At 42.1% G+C, this 20,834-nt stretch overlaps 1 protein-coding gene across 1 annotated transcript in view; it reads right to left on the reverse strand.

Annotated features, from left to right (window-relative positions):
* The window catches only part of GALNT12 (polypeptide N-acetylgalactosaminyltransferase 12), a 221,892-nt gene that overhangs the window by 11,109 nt on the left and 189,949 nt on the right, over positions 1-20,834 (reverse strand). The window contains exon 8 of the mRNA XM_033929610.1: positions 6,580-6,693. Coding sequence (XP_033785501.1) covers positions 6,580-6,693 — 114 coding nt within the window. The remainder of the gene's footprint in view (positions 1-6,579; positions 6,694-20,834) is intronic.

A 20,834-nucleotide genomic window follows, 5' to 3' on the forward strand; every position in this document is an offset into this window, starting at 1 on the left:
TACTATGTTGCATAGTTTGGCGTCATCGGCGAATAATGTGATTTTACCCTGAAGCCCCAGAGTCAGATCTCCCACAAATATGTTGAAGAGGATCGGGCCCAAGACCGAGCCCTGAGGCACTCCACTGATCACCTCCGACGTTTTTGAAGGGGCACCATTTACCACCACTCTCTGAAGTCTACTGTTTAGCCAATCACCGACCCATGTAGTTAACGTCTCTCCCAGTCCCATTGATTTCATCTTGTTCAATAGTCTACTTAATGCCGCTTTATAGGGCAATGGTCAGACCACACTTGGAATACTGCGTCCAACATTGGTCTCCCTACCTAAAGAAGGATATAAAACTGCTGGAGAGGGTGCAGAGACGAGCAACAAAACTGGTGAAGGGTATGGAGAAACTGGAATACGAGGACAGACTTATAACACTAGGATTGTTCTCCCTTGAGAAAAGGAGACTGCGTGGGGATATGATCGAGACCTTCAAAATACTGAAAGGAATCGACAAAATAGAGCAGAGAAGATTATTTACATTGTCCAATTTGACACGGACTAGAGGACATGTAATGAAGCTAAGGGGGGACAGTTTCAGGACTAATGTCAGGAAGTTCTGCTTCACTCAGAGAGTGGTTGACACCTGGAATGCCCTCCCAGATGAGATTATTGCGGAATCGACCGTCCTAGGCTTCAAGAGCAAACTAGATGCATATCTCCTTAAGAGAGGCATATAAGGATATGGTGGACTATAAATTACGACAGGTGTACACCTGGCAGGGCCTCCGCGTGTGCGGATCGCCGGACTTGATGGACCAAAGGTCTGATCCGGAGATGGCATTTCTTATGTTCTTATGTTCATCTACCCATCCCTGCAAGGAAAACCTAAAAAAGCTTACCTAATAAAATTACTATCCTATCAAGCAGTTCACTTCATTTGGGAACTACTCCCCATTATCAGATCTTCTTCATCATACATGCAATTCAGGTAAGGATTAAAAACATACTTGTTCAAAAAATTCCTAGTAGAGCACTAAAAAGCTCTATGCACAGACTCATTCAACTCTAGAAATGACTTCTCTCGCCTCCTTCTTTTGGGACTCTGTATCTATATCCACACCGACATTCAATAGCTGTTCATCTACTGAGCACTTCTCGTATTACCTTACCATAATTATACTTGACTCTGACCTTGGCATGATCCTATGTTACTTGAACTTATTTTCTCTCCAAGAGTTCTTTTCATATTACCTTATCATTACTGTATTTGACTCTGACCTTGTCATATTCCTATGATACTTGTACTTGTATCATCACCTCTTATTTACAGTCTTCTACTTAACTCATGTTAACCGTATTGAACTTCATGGTGTATTACGGTATGCAAATAAAATGTTTTGTATGGTAACATCTCTACAGAAGCTCATGTAGCGTAACACCTTTACAGAAGCTCATATAAATTGCTCTGAATTGACTCCCCAGTCATTAGGGGAGTGTGTGGCACAGTGGTTAGAGTTGGGTTGGGAGTTGGGTTCAAATCCCATGCTGCTCCTTGTGACTCTGGGCAAGTCACTTAATCCCCCATTGCTCCAGGTACATTAGATAGAGTGAGCCTGCCAGGACAGATAAGGAAAAATGCTTGAGTATCTGAATATACACCACTTAGGTTATAAGTGGTATATAAATACTAAAAATAAACAATAGCAGTATAGAAGCTCTCAACAAACAAAACCTAGGGGCTAACATTTCTGCATATGTGCTATGCATGCAAAATACTTGAATAAAAGCATTTGCACACTATGGAGGCAATCCTATAACTGGGTGTTTCCATTTAAGCTTCTCAAGGAGACACAGTATGTACTTTTTCTATAATGACATCTGAGTGCCCAGTTTCTTTTATAGCAGCGGTCTCCAACATGGGACATCTTTAGTCCCCAAAGGTCTCCATTACAGCCCTCAGATAGTTAACATTAAACGTTAATATTAAAATAAATTTGTAAGCCACATACTACGAGACTGAACCAACCATCAGAAATTCCATCAAGTCCATATCTAACTACTCACAGCACAAATTTCTTAAATAAATATGTTTTTAGCAATTTACAAAACAGGGGTCGCTGGGAGAAGTCCAGGTGGCTGATCAGCCTCCTCCTGGCCAGGATTACCAAGAGTCCTATAAATCACACACCTCCCACTTATCTTTGAGTGCAAAATCTATTTTACATACAGGAGTCGGCCTCAGTAATGGAGCCTATGCGTAGTCGTAGTCAATGACTGGGGTATTCAGCGTAGTTGTTTTAGCTCCTTATTCTCCAATCATTGGCCATACTCCCATATCTTTTAGATAGAAGAAGAACTAAAACTGAAATAGAAGAAAAACTAAAGATTCTGAAACAAAATACAACTGAGAATGACTTTAAATGTCATCAAGATGAACTAAAAGGTAAAGTAGACAACTTTAGAACAGTAATACAAAAGGACAAATATAAGAAATTTAAAAGGGATGAAAATAACTATGTACAACAAAAAGTGTATCCCTGGATAAAGATTCAAGATGGGGCAGACTCTGGGAAAGGTAAAAAAGTTGCATTTGACCAGACCTCTGAATCTTCTAATTTTGGCTCAAGTTCAGAAGAAGATTTTTTAGGCCCAAGACCTCAATACCAGCGCAGAGGACGGCGACGAAGAGGCAATGGTCGAAGAAACTACCAAAATCAGGGCCAATATCAAAATCAAGGCCAATATCAAAATCAGGGCTCATATCAATATCAGAGACCACAAACCCGTTCACAACGGGGGCAACAATTCCCATAGATAAGCCGTCATCGACATTGCAAACAGGTCACACTGATGTAAGAAGATCGGAGGGTTCCCTTATTGTAAATCTCTCTAACCATATACTTACAATTGACGAAGCCACTTTATTATCTAAAGACTTGTCCTTTGTTCCGATGGTTCCAGTAGACATGTTTCAGAATAATATCGATATAGAAAAATTCTACCGCACATTGAGAATTAAATCATTCTTCTCTCAACAAGAAACAACTGGAACACCAGAGATTGACTCTCTGGTGACTCCGAAATCGAGTTGGGTGCCTCCAGGTCCGATTGATCCAATACTTGAAACTTTCCACAAGTTAATGAAAGTAGACATTGAAAAGATAAATAGTGACAACCAATATACACGAGTGCACAACAGTAGAAATGAAAGAAATGCGATACAGACACTTTTAGCAGACAAAGAGCTAATCATCAGGAGAGCAGACAAAGGTGGGAAAATTGTGCTAATGAAAAGAGAGGAATATATGGAAGAGGCGCACAAACAACTTTATAGTGATGACTATAAAATTTTAACCTCAGATCCAACTGAAGAACTACAGTCTAAAATTAATAAATTGACAAAGAAGGCCCTAGATCAGGGGTATATAACTAAGAAAGAATTCCGTTTTCTGAACGTTGGATATCCTAAAATTCCAATTTTCTATTTACTCCCCAAAATCCATAAATCCCTGAGTTCTCCACCAGGGAGACCAATTGTTTCTAATAGGGGATCACTTTTGGAAGCTTCTTCAATATACATTGATAAATTTCTTCAAAGGTTTGTAAAAAATACCTTTTCATATTTACAGGATACAACAGATTTTCTAAGGAAAATAATATTAATCAAACCGGACCAACATTCGATTTTAGTCACTATAGATGTGTGCTCCTTGTACACCATTATCCCTCAAAATGAGGCACTAGACATTATTTGTAAAACATTGGACTCAAGAACGAGTCCTAAAGTACCAACTGTGTTTCTTTACCAACTGGCCAAGATGGTGCTGCAAAACAGTTTCTTTATGTTTGAAAATTGTCTGTTCAGCAAAACTCAGGGCTAGCGATGGGTATTACGATGGCTCCGGCCGTCGCTAACTTGTTTATGGACAACTTTGAACAAACATGGATATATCCCTCACAATTTTTCAAGAAAATAAAACTATGGACCCGCTACATTGATGACATTTTCCTGATTTGGAACGGAGACCCAGAGGAACTGAAAATTTTTCTGGATTACATTGACACCTGCCACCCTAAGGTGAAATTTACCTATACCTCCAGTGCCTCTGAAATTTCTTTTCTTGATGTACTGATAAAGATTGTTGATGGTGAATTCCAGACAAGAGTATTCACAAAACCAACTGACAGCAACTCTATGTTACACTTCTCCAGTGCCCATCCTAGTTCACTTAGAAAAAGTCTACCGTTTTCTCAATTTCTGAGAATCAGAAGAATCTGCACTTCGGATGCTGAATTCAAAAGACAAGCAAATATTTTGAAAATCAAGTTTCTACAACGTGGTTACCCTGAAAAACTATCAATGTAGCATACAAAAGAGCCCTGTATAATCATAGGGAACTTCTACTAGCCCCTAGGAATAAGAACATCTCCAAGGCAAGTGAGAAAGTTATGACATGTATACTAACATATTCTAACAATAGCTATAAGGTTGCTCATTCCCTTAGGAAACACTGGGAAATATTAAAAATAGCAGGAACATTCAAAGGTTGCTCTCTTAGAATAGCATATCGCCGGAATCGAAATTTGAAAGAAATACTATGCCCTACAGGTTGCATAGAAACCCCGATCAATACAGTGAATGGAACACAAGGTCACCAAACTTGTGGTTGTTGTCAGATGTGTGTGCTAATGATATGCACGGACACTTTTCAGAATCCAAAAGATAATAAAAAATATATTCTGAACCACACTTCCAATTCTAAGACCCAATGGGTCATATACGCTTTAAAATGCCCCTGTGACTTAATTTATATAGGTCAAACATCGAGGAAATTTAATGTTCGCCTTATCGAACATAAGAGCAACATTAAGAATCAAAACGTGGGTTCTCCATTAGCGAGACACTGTATTGCTAAAAAACATGATTTTTTCTCACTAAGGGCTGTCATTATAGAAGTGGTTAAACCTGACAGAAGGGGTGGTAATTTCCGTCGTATGCTTGCCCAGCATGAACAGCGCTGGATCAGCCGGCTGGATACTTTGTATCCTAATGGCTTGAACAAGCAAATAGAGTGGCAACATTTTTACTAAATTTATTTAGATTGGGTTCTACAATGTTTACCATTTTTTCCGAGTAAAGAATAGAGCGAGTAGCTATGCTCCAATGAAATTCGAAATTTAGACTGACGTCAGTACGCTGCCAAGTTTTTTAAATAGAGGCTGTCGCCATTTTGTGATTGCATTAAGACTGCTGCCGAACTATACAAAATAGTAAGTAAGACATTGCTAATATATAAGTTATAATATCATTACTATGGTTTGCTAATTCGATGTTTTATTTACAGTGGCTTGATTCCTATACACTTTGGCCCTGATGCAGTGGGTTTGAATTGTTACCCACGAAACGCTGGCCACGTTGGCTCTTCTTGAAATACAAGCGCTGACCAAAAAGCTAAGTAATTTTTTAACAGCACTGAATATGATTTGCTGTAAACAATTGAAAAAAGATATAGACTATAGACGGTAGTTTCTTGATAGATGAAGTAGTGCAAAAATACACAGTAAAAGAATAGGAAAACAGAAAATTGAGTGAGACATGATAAAAAGGAAAAATTTTAGTGAGATATGATAAAAGAGAAAATTTTCAGAAAAATAAATTATTGAATAAATTATTAAAAGTCTTTTTTTAAAATAAATAGGATAAGTTGAATAGTTGAGTTTGAAATAAAAGATATGGGAGTATGGCCAATGATTGGAGAATAAGGAGCTAAAACAACTACGCTGAATACCCCAGTCATTGACTACGACTACGCGTAGGCTCCATTACTGAGGCCGACTCCTATATGTAAAATAAATTTTGCACTAAAGATAAGTGGGAGGTGTGTGATTTATATGATTCTGTGAAATTTTCCCACTAGGGTATTTCAATTTACAGGGTTACCAAGAGGCAGAATCACCTGTGGTGCAAGAGGAGACTGATCAGCCACCCAAACTCCTCCTAGTGACCCCTAAAGCGCTTATGCCCCCAACACACAAGCAAGAAAGTCAGGATTCATTTAAAAAAAATACTTTTTCTGTAACTATATCTGGATTATTTGCATCTTTGGCATCAGAGAAAGAGAGATCTCATGGCAGAAGCCTACTAGTTCTCATCAAGTATTCTTTGAATTCAACATTAAGGACCCCTGATGAAGGCATAGTCCTGCCAAAGCACGGGGCTATGCTGGTGGCAGGCAGGCAAAATAGCATGGATGGAGGTGCAGGCAGAATTCTGATGACAGCACAAGGCAGAGGCTGGTTGATGACATTGAACTTTTACAAGGGAGGTCAGTTTTAAGGCCTTTTCAGTAATAACCAAATTATACAATTTCCCCACTTGAAGGGGGGCTTTATCAGTAGTTTTCTTTTACAATCAATTCAGAAGTCCTGATTTTAATTTATTCTTCTAGTAGTTAGTTCTACTTTTGGAAATTCCCAGAGAAAGCATTGTAAATCTATACAAATCACACAAACCATTTAACACGTGTGAATAAAAATATTAATGCAATAAAAATATACAGTATTTAAAAAGAAAAAAAATCCTCCTACCTGATTCTGCCCCATACCATGACAAGGATATAATATAACTTTGTTTCCAGTTATTTGATGCTCACTCGGAGGATTATAGTCAAAACAGTAATTCTCCATTCCTTTGTTCTTCAGCTACAGAGGAAAATTGGATGTTGTTATAGGACACATTGCAGAGAATAGTTTTGCAAAATTGTCATTCTTTTTAAGTTCAAACCTTTTTAAATTTCAAAAATGCTAAGCAGCAACTACATGCTGTAACTACCAGTTCATCACACCTACTAAGATCCCCTGTTTTCTTGGCATGGACTGTTTCTCAAGGATAAATTCTGTGCCACAGTTAAAACATTTTGAGATTATTTCATAAAGCTCTGTAGCAATTCTGTGGTACATCTGTAGTTGTATATGAATATCCAAAAATTTACACATAAAATATTTTTACAATACAGTAATTCAATTTTAAATATTTTTATTTAAAAATAAATGACAATTACACCTTTTGGTGGGAACCTTAATCACTTTTTTATGTTTTCATGCTTTCCTTCACTTAGTTTCTTTCTCCTTTTCCATTTCCTTTCCCTCCATTCCTTTCTTTCTTACTTCATCCTCTCTTTACAGTCTGCCTCCTGCTTGGCTCTCCCATTTGTTAAGAGCTGTCTCCAAATCATCCAAGAGATAAAAACCCAGTCTACCCTGAAAAAGGCAAGCAGAGAAATGTGGAATAAGGGCTCAGGTAGAAAAATGAAAACCTCAAGGAAAGACCAAGAAGTATCTCTGCAATTATACTTAGGCATCCCCACTGGTTTACTGCTATAAAGCCTGCAGTTAAAAAGCCAGGCACTTTATTCAAAACTTATTTTTTGTTTAACTTGAGGTTCAGCTTGGAGTTAAATATGCCTTTTCCCCCCCTGAACAATTAAGAACCTTCCTAGATATGAAGAAGTTGGTATCTGGGACTGTTTAGACTCAGATCAGGAATGGAATTATGTATAGGCAATGTAGGACAGAGCTGCTAAGCTTTTCAATTTCATTCTTTTCCCTTATTTACTATTGGTTCTCTTCACTTTTTCTTAGGTCTTCCTCTACCAGATTGTGGTCTAATGAAGATTTTGATTTTGTTTTCCTTTGTATCCATAATGTCTTATTTATTTCTCAATATTTGTATTGCTTGTGCAAGTTTATTCTTGTGTAATTAATGTGACCATTTATTTTTTTCATCAAAAAGGGACATCTATTAATTGTCAGTCCCGCCCCCAATCCCGCCCTAGCCCCGCCCCCCAATTTCTTCCATTCATTTTTCATGTACGCATATCTTATTAATTCATAATGGTAACCATAAAATTTTAAAAAACTACAAAGCACACTATACACAGAGAAAATGTTAATCATTTATATTTGGGGGGTTTTCAAAGATGTCAAGGCAAATGACTTTAAAATATGCTATGTCAACTCAGTAACTAGAAAAATAGACAAATATAGTGCAAAATATAGACAGCAGATATAAATTCTCAAAACTGACACGTTTTGATCACTAAACTGAAAATAAAATCATTTTTCCTATCTTTGCTGTCTGGTGATTTCATGAGTCTCTGGTTGTGTTTCCTTCTGTCTGTGTATCCTTTCTTTCATTTCTTTCTTTCTGCACTCAGGCCCAACAATTGTCCCTTTCTATTCCCTCCCTCCTTCCTTCCCATGTCCTCAGTGCCCAGTGCCTCCTTCCCATGCCCTTAGTGCCCCCAGTGCCTCTGTCCTGTGTCCTTAGTGCCCCCAGTGCCTCTGTCCTGTATCCTTAGTGCCCCCAGTGCCTCCTTCCTATGTCCATAGTGCCTCCCCAGTGCCTCCGTCCTGTGTCCTTAGTGCCCCCAGTGCCTCTATCCTGTGTCCTTAGTGCCCCCAGTGCCTCTGTCCTGTGTCCTTAGTGCCCCAGTGCCTCTGTCCTGTATCCTTAGTGCCCCCAGTGCCTCCTTCCTGTCTTTAGTGCCCCCAGTGCCCCCTTCCCATGTCTTTAGTGCCCCCAGTGCCTCCTTCCTATATCTTTAGTGCCCCCAGTGCCTCCTTCCCATATCTTTAATGCCCCCAGTGCCTCCTTCCCATATCTTTAGTACCCCCAGTGCCTCCTTCCTATCTCTTTAGTGCCCCCAACGCCTCCTTCCTATGTCCCTCTCACTGCCTTCCACATGTTGTCCCACCCCCATCCCCGAAGCCAGCCTGCCTGCCTACCTCCCTCCCTGGCTAAAGCCAGCCTGCTTACCTGGCTATCTCCTTCCTTCCCTGCCGCACAAAAAAAAAGCCTCCCTCCTTCCTTTTCCCCGGTCCACTGCTCTCTTACCGCCCTGCTGCTGCTACTGCCAAAGCCGACACAAAGTCTTCTTTCTAACGTCAATTCTGACGTCGGAGAGGACGTTCTGGGCCAGCCAGGCAGCGATTGGCTGGCCCAGAACGTCCTCTCTGAAGTCAGAAAGAAGACTTCCTATTGGCTTTAGCAGCAGCAGCAGGGCAGCAAGAGAGCAGCAGACCGGGGGAAAGGAAGGAGGGAGGCTTTTTTTTTTTTTTTGCACGGCAGGTAGGGACAGGAAGTGGTCGCCTGTCCCATTGTCCCCGAGCACAGCTTCGGGACGCTGTCCCTGCAAACGGGACATTTTGGCGTCCTGAAGCAGTGTGTGTGGACAACGGGACAGGAGGTCTGAAAACGGGATAGTCCCGTTCAAAACGGGACGTATGGTCACCTTATGTGTAATAGTTCCTGGAAATATAACTTGAGGCTCAGCTGATTATTTGTTGTATAAAGGGCCTCCCCAAAGAGCCCTGATCGCTTATTTATGCTATTACAGATATCCTCTCTTCCTTCCATATAGCCCCCTCCCCCTACTAATCTGCTCACCACAAACAAGGGAGTGCTGAAAAGTTTGCAGCTCAATCAAAGTGAGAATGTTTCAGATCATTGATTGAACCATATCCAAGTCAATGTCAAAACATAGAATTTTGTTTCTGAAATTGGCACTTAATGAAATAAGATAGCACTTCAGCTACAGTGGCAAAATAACGCTCAGAATTTAGGAAGCTGATTAGTTGGGCTGAGAACTTTTCAGCACCCCCTCCCTTTTGTAGCCCTTCTCCCAGCTATTACCTCTATATTTTTTTTTTCAAATTTTGCAAATATAAAACTAAAGAACTGTACATAGAAACTATTGGGAATCAAAATATTACAAAAATATAAATTACTATAATAAGGAACAGCATTCCCTTATTTGACCTCAATAAATAGTGGGGGAAGGATAATATATAGAAGGTTAATAAAAGAGAAAAGGAAAAAAGAAAAATCTATGGCAAGATTACCCCACCTAAATAAATCTCTCAAATATTAAGATTCAGTTGACACTCTCTTGGAGTCCCAGAAAACTCTTAATTGCTCAGGAAGAAAAACAATATACTGTACTTAGCTCCAGAGTATTAAACATAGCATCTACTTCAGTGGTTCTCAACTCTGTCAGGGAGGACCACCAGCCAGCCGGGTTTTCGGGACAGCCCTAATGAACATATATGAGAGAGATTTGCATATAATGGAGGTGACAGGCATGTAACTCTGCCCCGTGCATATTTATTAGGACTCTCCTGAAAACCTGACTGTCTGGCATTCTCCTTGCGACTTTCCACATAATAGCTTTTCCATGTATTTACCATCATATGACCTTCAGGGACCCCTGAATAAGACTATCTTGTCGAAACGCGGACTGTGTTGGGTCTTATGCTTTCAGCGTACTAGGTCTTTTAGGTTCTTATGTGGATCATTTTATTTATATGTTGATTGTTTTATTGTACTTTTGGAACTTTTATATTTTTAATAGATTCCATTTCAGGAACATCGTCATTCCACAGTATTTTTTTGTTCTTTGGGGGTTTTTTGGTGGTTTTCTAGGACAGGGTGGGGAACCACTATTCTACATGGATATCTTAATTGAAATTTAGCCCCTAAATTTTAGCCACTTCTCTCAATAGAAGAAAAGGTTAACATTTTTCTTTTATTTTTCAAGCAGAAAAGATGGCACAGCAAAAAGCAGGAAACCTCCCCCCCACACACTAAGAAATGACAGAGAATAAAGTGGGGATGGAACTGTATATATCAACCAGGGATAAACAAATAGATGAGTATTTATTAACAATCAATAACAGTCTTTAATCAAATATTGAGTACAATCTTAGTTGCAGAACCGACACGGCCCATGTTTTGGCATTAAAGCCTTTCTCAGGGGTACAAAGACATCTAAAAAACAAGCAGACACATATCGATAATGTCAAACATCACGAAATGTATATTATAATATAATGAATTTTTATAGAGACATATCTTAAGTAAAATCCATGAATGAATGAACATATATAGAAAAACAATAGTAATTTTTGTACAGATAAACAATAAAATAAAACTTCTTTGCGAAGCGATAACCCAAGTGAATGAAAACAAATCATGAAGCATGTGAATAAAGATGTACATCCTGACAGTGAATGTAACAATCTAATCATAGTGATGTTACAAGTGAAAAAGATTAAAATTTGAAGCATGTGGTGGATAAAAATGTATTTGTAAAGTGTGAAATAAATTGGTGTCATGAGTCTGTGAATCAGTGAATGAGATAAAGTGATGAAAAGATAAAAAGGAATTAAATCATGACAATAAATTTCAATACCAAACCTACCCAGTAGATGGCAGTCATGTACTGTCAGTGATTACTGCATGACAGCAATGTGAATTATGTGAGAATGCCCGAAAAAAAATAAAGACAAAATAATGAAAAATAAAATTTCTAATTATTGGACAAAAGCTTTATATGAAAGCTGTTGAAATGTAGATGTTATAAATACCAATTAAAACAAACACAGCCGTGGGACTCACTAAGGAACTTGAGACCACACCATTAGTATCATAAAAAAATGTTTAAAATTTCAAATGAAATCTTGAAATCTAAATAAAACTGCATAAATTACCTAAGTAAGAATACCACAATAATTATAACTTACTGTCAAAAATCTTATCCAACCCTTGGGTGAAATACCAAAGGTAAAAGCCTAAAGAGTAAGCATAAATTATATTGTAAATATGGAAAATAATGGAACCCATTGCGATGAATAGAAAAATAAGCCATCTGCACTCACACTTCTGGGATAAAATGTTAGTATAGCAACTCCGTGAAAGAGTGAGAAATAACAGCGGACTTGAAAACAGAGACGCTGTAAATTGTATGACTATAGGCCACATTGTGATGATGTTTATGTTTATTAAAAACTTTATATACCACATAATATATGTATGTAAAAAAGTGACATCATCAGTGTGCATTTGAAAACTCTGATTCTAAAAAACTAAACAGAGGTGATAGCCCTAATGAATATGCATGAGAGAAATTTGCATATGTTGGGAGGTGACAGGCATGCAGCTCTGCCCCATACGTATTGTCACAACCCTAAGCCCGTAGCTCAGCGTTTGCCAGCTGTGGCTCGGTTGAAACCTAGCCCTGCCATCAGAAGGGCTAATCAATGCGATAGGGTTGTGACCAGTCATAGAGAGAAGCCTACCTTTCCCTTTAGCTCAGATTTGGCTGATCTCCAGGGAGGAGAGGAGTTGGAGCAGAACAGCTCACAACAGCTTGAGAGGGACCTCCCTCCCCCTGCTAACTCCCAGCTGAAACAGTTAATGAGGAAGCCAAGACAACCCAGGCAAATTCTGCAGGCAACTCCGCCCCCTCAGAGAGCAGGGCAGGTTCGTCTGAGTACTTTAGAGGCTGCTCTAAAGAGGAGGAAGGCAGTCTATCCTGAACCAGCCCAGGGAAGGGTCCCTCCCGAATGTGCTCCTGATTCCCAGGACTGGGAAATGCAAGAGCCTGACACTGACCCTTTGGCCAACCAGCTAGCTACTGAGGAACCTATGGATCTAGGTGAAACTTCCAGTCTGCCTGAAGATGTACTCATGGAAGACAGCTAAGTGGCAGGGCTGGGAGGTGTAAGGTTTATTAACCTACTATGTTTGTGTTTGGACTGTTTGGAAAAAGGTGCTTTTGTTTGAAAACCCTTTGAGGACTTGTGCTGGTTGGGGCTGTCCCTGTTTGAGTAAAGCAGGAAGAAAGAAAAAAAAACCAAAAAACGTTTTTCTTTTGCAAGTTTAATTTGCTGGCTAAAGTTAAGCTGGCTTGGACTGCCATGATTTGAATGAAAGAGAGGGAAGTAATGTGGGGAGAATCTACTTACCATTCCAGGTTGGGTTAGTGAGGCCATTATTGGCATTCTGTGAATCAGAAAGTAATTAGTAGATTTGTTTACTCCCCTCCCCCCCCCACCATCTCCTTTAGAGTTGGTTGGGGACAAGCCAGAACACCTTAAGGCTTGTACACGAGAGCTTTTGAGCAGTGCTGTGAATATGGGTGTTGTTTTGCCTATAAAGTTAACAGCCTTTTTGCTTTTGTGATTTATTTTGTTTACTTACCTGATTAGAGGGCAGAGCTGTCCTTTTTGCCTTTGGGCAGCTCTAATTTTTGGTTTCCTGACATGAATTGTTTTTCTTTATGGCAGAGAGTGTGGGACTGACTGTTGACCAACTCTCTTTAACCCACCACTAAATAAAGTGGAGATTTCAGGACCAGTAAAGTGACTCTTTTGTTTTTTTGATTTCCTGATAAAGCAGTGAATATTATCCAGCAGGACTTCCCTCTACCTAGGGAAGCACGTCGGAGCAGCGCGAACGTGAGCGTGAGCCGAACCTACTGCAACCACAGGTGCCGGCCCGCCACAGTATTCATTAGGGCTATCCTGAAAACCTGACTGGCTGGTGGTCCTCCAGGACAGGGTGGGGAACAACTGATCTACAATGATATCTTAATTGAAGTTTAGCCATTAAATTATAACCACTTGTCTCAATAGAAGAAAAGTTTAACATTTTTCTTTTCATTTTATTTATCAAGTATTTCAAATGTACCACTATTTTATTTTTATTTATTTATCTTTTAATTGTTTATATACCACTTACATTCTAAGTGGTTTTTACATTCAGCTACTTTATCATATTCCCTTCTGTCCTGGTGGGCTCAAACTCTTATCTAGTGTACTTGGGGCAAAGTCAAGATAATAATATTTTGACAGTCAAGATAATAAATATTTTGACAGAGAAAAAGCAATACTCAGACTATGAAAGCGTAACGAGTGGAGTGCCACAGAGTTCGGTGCTTGGACCCGTGCTCTTCAACATATTTATAAATGACCTGGAAATTGGTACGACAAGCAAAATGATTAAATTTGCGGAAGATATGAAGTTATTCAGAGTAATCAAGACACAGAAGGATTGCGAAGACCTGCAACGTGACATAAACACACTTGAGAAATGGGCCGCGACATAGTAAATGAGATTTAACGTGGATAAGTGTAAGGTGATGCATGTCGGTAACAAAAATCTTATACATGAATACAGGATGTCTGGTGCGGTACTCGGAGAGACCCCCAAGGAAAGAGACTTGGGAGCAGTTTTTTCAGTTTTACTTTTGACACTGATTTTCACTCCCGCCACTGCAGTCATGTATCACCAGTGACGTCATAATGCTTTAAATAGACGCTGCCCCGAACTTCAGCTATCTTTGCTCCACAAGTGAGCGCGGAGTTGTAGCGCTGACAGTAAGTCTTGTATCTAAATATGAAAAGCTTGTTTTTTGCTGTGTTCCGGTGAGACGTTCAAATATGTTACTGGCTGTTTTGAGGTGGAAGAAGACATCCTTTTCCTTACAGGACCTACGGCAACAAGAGGGCATCCGTTAAAAATCAAGGGTGGGAGATTTCATGGTGACATTAGGAAGTATTTCTTCACCCAAAGGGTGGTTGATTGTCGGAATGATCTTCCACTTCAGGTAGTTGAGGCCAGTAACGTGCTCAATTTTAAGAAAAAATGGGATAAACATGTGGGTTCACTTCGAGGAAGTGCTTAGGGGGGAGGGTTCTTCGAGTGGGCAGACTTGTTGGGCCGATGTCCCTTTTCTGCCATCATACTCTATGTTTCTATGTGGCATAGAAGAGACCATGAAGATCTTATGGAAACACTGACCTGTGGCCCAATTACACCCAACCTTTAGAGGGAAAGAATTGAGGATAGCGTACAGTTGCCATCAAAAATTGAAAGAAATTTTCTATCCCTCAGACACTCAGGCCGGGATGAATAACAGTAGGACTGAAGGTGGTCATCTAAAATGTGGCAGGTGTAAGACCTGCAAACAAACAATGGAGATAAGAGATGGTTTTGTGGACTCCTGCACAGGAGAAAGACATAAGAATTGCCGCTGCTGGGTCAGACCACACGGTGGCCCTCTGGTCAAAGACCAGTGCCCTGAGACTAGCCCTACCAGCACACATTCTTGTTCAGCAGGAATTTGTCTAACTTTATCTTGAATCCCTGGAGGGTGTTTTCCCCTATGTCAGATTCTGGAAGAGCGTTCCAGTTTCCTACCACCCTCTGGATGAAGAGCTTCCTTACGTTTGTACGGAATCTATCCATTTTCAACTTTAGAGAGTGCCCTCTCGTTCTCCCTGCCTTGGAGAGGGTGAACAACCTATCCTTATCTACTAAGTCTATCCCCTTCAGTACTTTGAATGTTTCGATCATGACCCCTCTGAATCTCCTCTGTTTGAGGGAGAAGAGGCCCAGTTTCTCTAACCTTTCGCTGTACGGCAGCTCTTCCAACCCTTTAACCATCTTAGTCGCTCTTCTCTGGACTCTTTTGAGTAGTACCATGTCCTTCTTCATGTACGGCAACCAGTGCTGTACACAGTATTCCATGTGAGGGCGCACCATGGCCCGGTACAGCGGCATGATAACCTTCTCCGATCTGTTTGTGATCCCCTTCTTTATTATTCCTAGCATTCTGTTTGCCCTTTTCGCCATCGCCGCACATTGCGTGGACGGCTTCATCGACTTGTTGATCAGAACTTCCAAGTCCCTTTCCTGGGAGGTCTCTCCAAGTACCGCCCCGGACAACCTGTATTCGTGCAGATTTTTGTTACCAACATGCATCACTTTACACTTATCCACGTTGAACCTCATCTGCCATGTCGATGCCCATTCCTTGAGCCTGATTATGTCACGTTGTAGATCTTCGCAATCCCCCTGCGTCTTCACTACTCTGAATAACTTCGTATTGTCTACAAATTTAATCACCTCGCACATCGCACCTATGTCCAGATCATTTATAAAGATGTTGAAGAGCACAGGTCCAAGCACCGAGCTCTGCAACACCCCACTGATAACGCTCTTCCAGTCCGAATATTGTCTATTTACCCCCACTCTCTGTTTCCTATGCTCCAGTCAGTTTTTAATCCACATGAGTATTTCACCCTCGATTCCATGGCTCGCAATTTTCTGAAGTAGTCGTTCATGCAGAACCTTGTCGAATGCCTTCTGAAAGTCCAGATATACAATGTCGACCGGGTCGCCCTTGTTTACTCCCTGTTTACTCCCTCGAAGAAGTGCAGCAAGTTTGTCAAACAAGATCTGCCTTTGCTGAAACTGTGCTGGCTGGTCCTCATTAGCCCGTGTCCATCAAGATGATCAATGATGTGGTCCTTTATCAGCGCCTCTACCATCTTTCCCAATATCGAGGTCAGATTCACCAGTCTGTGGTTTCCTGGGTCTCCCCTCGAACCTTTTTTGAAGATCGGCGTAACATTCGCCACCTTCCAGTCCTCCGTAATCTTTCCCTATACGATCGGCAGATTGACTATTCGTTGAAGCAGTTCAGCTATGGTACCTTTCAGTTCCTTGATGACCCTCGGATGGATGCTATCCGGTCCCAGGGATTTATCGCTCTTAAGCCTATCAATCTGCCTGCATACCTCTTCTAGACTGACTGTTAACCCAGTCAGTGTCCCGTTTTCACTCCCAGCATATTGCCTAATGGGTTCTGGTATGGCAGGGGTGTCCAACCTGCGGCCCCGAGAAGTATTTTGTGCGTCCCTGGTCGAGAGCGATGCAGTGTTTTCCTCTGTTGCCCCGGGGTGTTTACCGTCTTGCCGGCTCCCTCCTCTGTCTTGCTGCAGCATTTTTGCGGCCCCAGAAACATTTTTTTTGGCCAATGCAGCCCAGGGAAGCCAAAGGGTTGGACACCCCTGTGGTATACTGTGTATATGCTCTTCAGTAAATATAGACGCAAAAAACGTGTTCAGTCTGTCAGCGATTGCTTTGTCCTCCTTTAGAACTCCCCTTATTCCTTGGTCATCCAACCCACTGCTTCCTTTGCGGGTCGTTTCCCTTTAATATATCAAAAGAACGGCTTGAAGTTTTATGCCTCCTTGGCTATTTTTTCCTCGTAGTCTCTTTTGGCCCATGAGACACAATACATCATGCAGCACATCATATGTTGTCTATGCGGTAATATGCCCTTCTTCCAAGCTATACATTGGGCAAACTTCGAGGTCCTTCAGGGTCAGAATGAGTGAACGGATGAGCAGTTTGGCCTGTGGGAGAATAGACGAACCCCTAGTACAACACTTCAATGATGCAAGTCATGCTGCAAAAGAGATCAGATGTTTTGTCAGATCATGTGCCCCCATTCAGCAGAGGTGATGACAGGAAGCTTGCCTTGTTGAAGAAGGAACAGGAATGGATTTTCTGCCTATGGACAGAGGAGCCCAACAGGCTCAATTTAAAGATTGAATGGCACCTGTTCCCTATCTGATTGGTCTCAAAGGTTGTCTCTACAATGCCCACAACATCCAGCAGACACCACAGGCATACCCCTGACATATCAATGCGTATGCATATTTGACATGAAAAAAATTTTTTCACTCAGACTTGATTTACATATTTTTTAGATCTGGCAAAATCAAGATAATAAATATTTTGACAGAGAAAAAGCATTCCTTTGAGAGTCATGGTTCTTTCCGAGTGCGGCAGTATTTTCAGTTTTAGTTTTGACACTGATTCGCACCCCTGCCACTGCAGTCATGTATCACCGGTGACATCATAATGCTTTAAATAGACGCTGCCCCGAACTTCAGCCATCTTTGCTCCACAAGTGAGTGCGGAGTTGTAGCGCCGACAGTAAGTCTTATATCTAAATATGAAAAGCTTATTTTTCGCTGTGTTCCGGTGAGACGAATGTATGCAGAAAGATAATTGCCTGTGTTTTCCTGAAGGTGGAGAGTCCCTCGCTCTGACGCAGCCCACCAGTGAAATTCCCAGCTAGCCTACCATTGGCAGAGGAGACACAGCAGGGACAAGTATGCTTTCTTCAGTCTGTGTACTTGCAGCATAAGGGTTTCTGAGGCTTTTCCTCCCGTACCACTAAGGTAGATGAAATACAGAAAAGCACTGCTAACACATATTTGGATTTAGCATATATACAATTTTTTGTGAGTTATTAATCCAAAAGAGAGGTATTTTTTATAGGATTAATTGACTTCCCCAGGGTCACAAGGAACAGTGAGGGATTTGAACTAGAGAGTTGCGCGGTCAGAAATCCCACCCGTCCTCGCCAAAGTCCCACCCATCCCCACCCGTCCCCGTGAGGAATCCTTCTGTCCCCACCCATCCCCGTGAGGAATCCCCTCCGTCCCCGCCAGTCCCTATAAACTTCAGAAATAGTTATTTCATTTAATTATGCTACTGAATTAAAGGCTCTGGTAGAAACCCATTTACAAATAAGCAAAAAGACTTTATTAATTTGGAAATATTAATTGGGAAGAATACATACTTTGTAAACGGGTTTCTACCAGAGCTTCTAATGTTTATAAATTTATCAACACAACTAATATACTACTTTATCCTGAAGCAAAAAAAAAAAAACGAAATAGAATTATTTTCCTACCTTTCTTGCCTGGTTTCTGCTTTCCTCATGTTCTCATTCAATTCCTTCCATCCACTGTCTCTCTTCCTTCTGCATCTTCCATTTGCTCTGTTACTGTGCCTCTCCCTTTCTCCCACTTCCAAATTGGTCTGGCACCCATCTTCTTCCCTCCGCTCCCCCCATAGTCTGGCATCTGTCTTCTTCCCTGCCAGCGTCTTCTCCCCACTCTCTCTTCCCCATTTCCTTTCAGCGTCCTTCTCCCCCCCCATCTTCCCCATGTCCTGTCAGTGTCCTTCTCCCCCCCTCTGTCTTCCACATGTGCTTTCAGTGTCCTTCTCCCCTCTCTGTCTTCCCCTTGTCCTTTCAGCGTCTTTCTACATCTCTGTCTTCCCCATGGCCTTTCAGCGTCCTTCTCCACCCCTTTGTCTTCCCCAGTGCTTTCAGCGTCCTTCTCCCCCCTCCTTCTCTCCCGCCCCGGGTGCAGCACAGCCGGCCAGGTCCCCTTACTTTTGTGGTGCTTCCCCGACCAACCGACCGACAACAGCCCCGGTCCGACAAACCTCCCTGCCCTTAACCGCGAAAGCACAGTTACTTACCGTAACAGGTGTTATCCAGGGACAGCAGGCATATATTCTCACATGTGGGTGACGTCATCTACGGAGCCCCAGCGCGGACAGCTTTTCAAGCAAACTTGCTAGAAGTTTCAAGTTTGCACACTGCACCACGCATGTGCTAGCCTTCTTGCCACTAGAGGGCGCATCCCCACCTCGTGGTCCTCAGTTCCATAACATAGCAAAGAAAGCCATCCCCGGGGAGGTGGGCGGGTTGTGAGAATATATGCCTGCTGTCCCTGGATAACACCTGTTACGGTAAGTAACTGTGCTTTATCCCAGGACAAGCAGGCATGATATTCTCACATGTGGGTGACCTCCAAGCCAACCAAAAAAGGGCAGGTGGGAGGATGGCAAATCATGAAAACAGGTTACGTAACACCGACTGGCCAAACCGGCCGTCGCTTCTGGACAAAGTATCCAGACAGTAGTGAGAGGTGAACGTATGAACCGAAGACCAAGTGGCAGCTTTACAAATGTCCTCCATAGGTGTAGATCGGAGGAAAGCCACAGAAGCTGCCATCGCCCGGACTTTATGACCCGTAACGCGACCCGCAAGCGGGAGACCAGCCTGAGCGTAGCAAAAAGAAATGCAAGCAGCTAACCAGTTGGACAAGGTGCGCTTCGAAACCGGGTGTCCCAAACGATTAGGATCAAAGGACAAAAATAATTGAGGAACCTTCCGATAAGACTTGGAGCGTTGGAGATAAAAGGCCAACGCCCTCTTACAATCAAGGGTATGAAGCGCCGCCTCACCAGGATGAGAATGGGGCTTCGGAAAAAACACCGGAAGGACAATAGACTGATTGAGGTGGAAATCAGACACAACTTTAGGTAAAAATTTGGGATGGGTGCGGAGAACCACCTTATCATGATGAAAGACCGTGAAAGGAGGATCCGCAACCAAGGACTGTAACTCACTGATTCGACGAGCAGATGTGAGTGCAATCAAAAAGACTACTTTCCAAGTAAGAAACTTAAGATGCGATTTGTCGATGGGTTCAAAGGGAGGCTTCATAAGCTGAGCCAAGACCACATTAAGATCCCACACCACCGGAGGAGGTTTCAGAGGAGGATGGATATTCACTAGCCCCTTCATGAAACGTGTCACCAGAGGATGAAGAGAGAGAGAACGACCCTCAAGATGCCGATGGAATGCTGCAATGGCACTGAGATGCACCCGAATGGAAGTCGTTTTCAGGCCAGACTCAGACAAATGCAAAAGATATTCCAGAAGCGAAGCCACAGGCACCGAATCTGGTTGCAGACTATTCAAAGAACACCAGGAAGAAAACCTGGTCCATTTCTGAGTATAGCAAAGCCGAGTCGAGACCTTACGCGAGGCCTCCAAAACGTCCCTCACGGCCCGAGACACCGGAACCGAAGTCAGAGGGAGAGAAACCAAGCAGTCAGATGTAAAGACTGAAGATTGGGATGCAACAGCGAACCCCGACTCTGAGACAGCAGAGAGGGAAACACCGGTAGAAGTAGAGGTTCCCTGGTACTGAGTTGAAGAAGTAGGGAGAACCAGGGCTGCCTTGGCCACCGAGGTGCAATGAGGATCATGGAGGCTCCGGCCGATCTGAGATGAACCAGCGTTCTCAAAATCAGAGGGAACGGTGGAAACGCATAAAGGAACCTCCCCTCCCATTCGAGGAGGAAGGCATCCGCTTCGAGACGATCCGGAGAGTAGATCCGAGAGCAATAGAGGGGTAACTTGCGAGTCTCCGGAGAGGCAAACAGATCCACTTGAGGAGTTCCCCAGCGGTTGAAAACCTCGCGAAGTACTCGGGAGTTCAGAGACCATTCGTGCGGCTGGAGAAGACGACTGAGTTTGTCTGCAAGCTGGTTCTGC

This window comes from Geotrypetes seraphini, chromosome 2 (assembly GCF_902459505.1).
Source record: "Geotrypetes seraphini chromosome 2, aGeoSer1.1, whole genome shotgun sequence".
Lineage (NCBI taxonomy): Eukaryota > Metazoa > Chordata > Amphibia > Gymnophiona > Dermophiidae > Geotrypetes > Geotrypetes seraphini.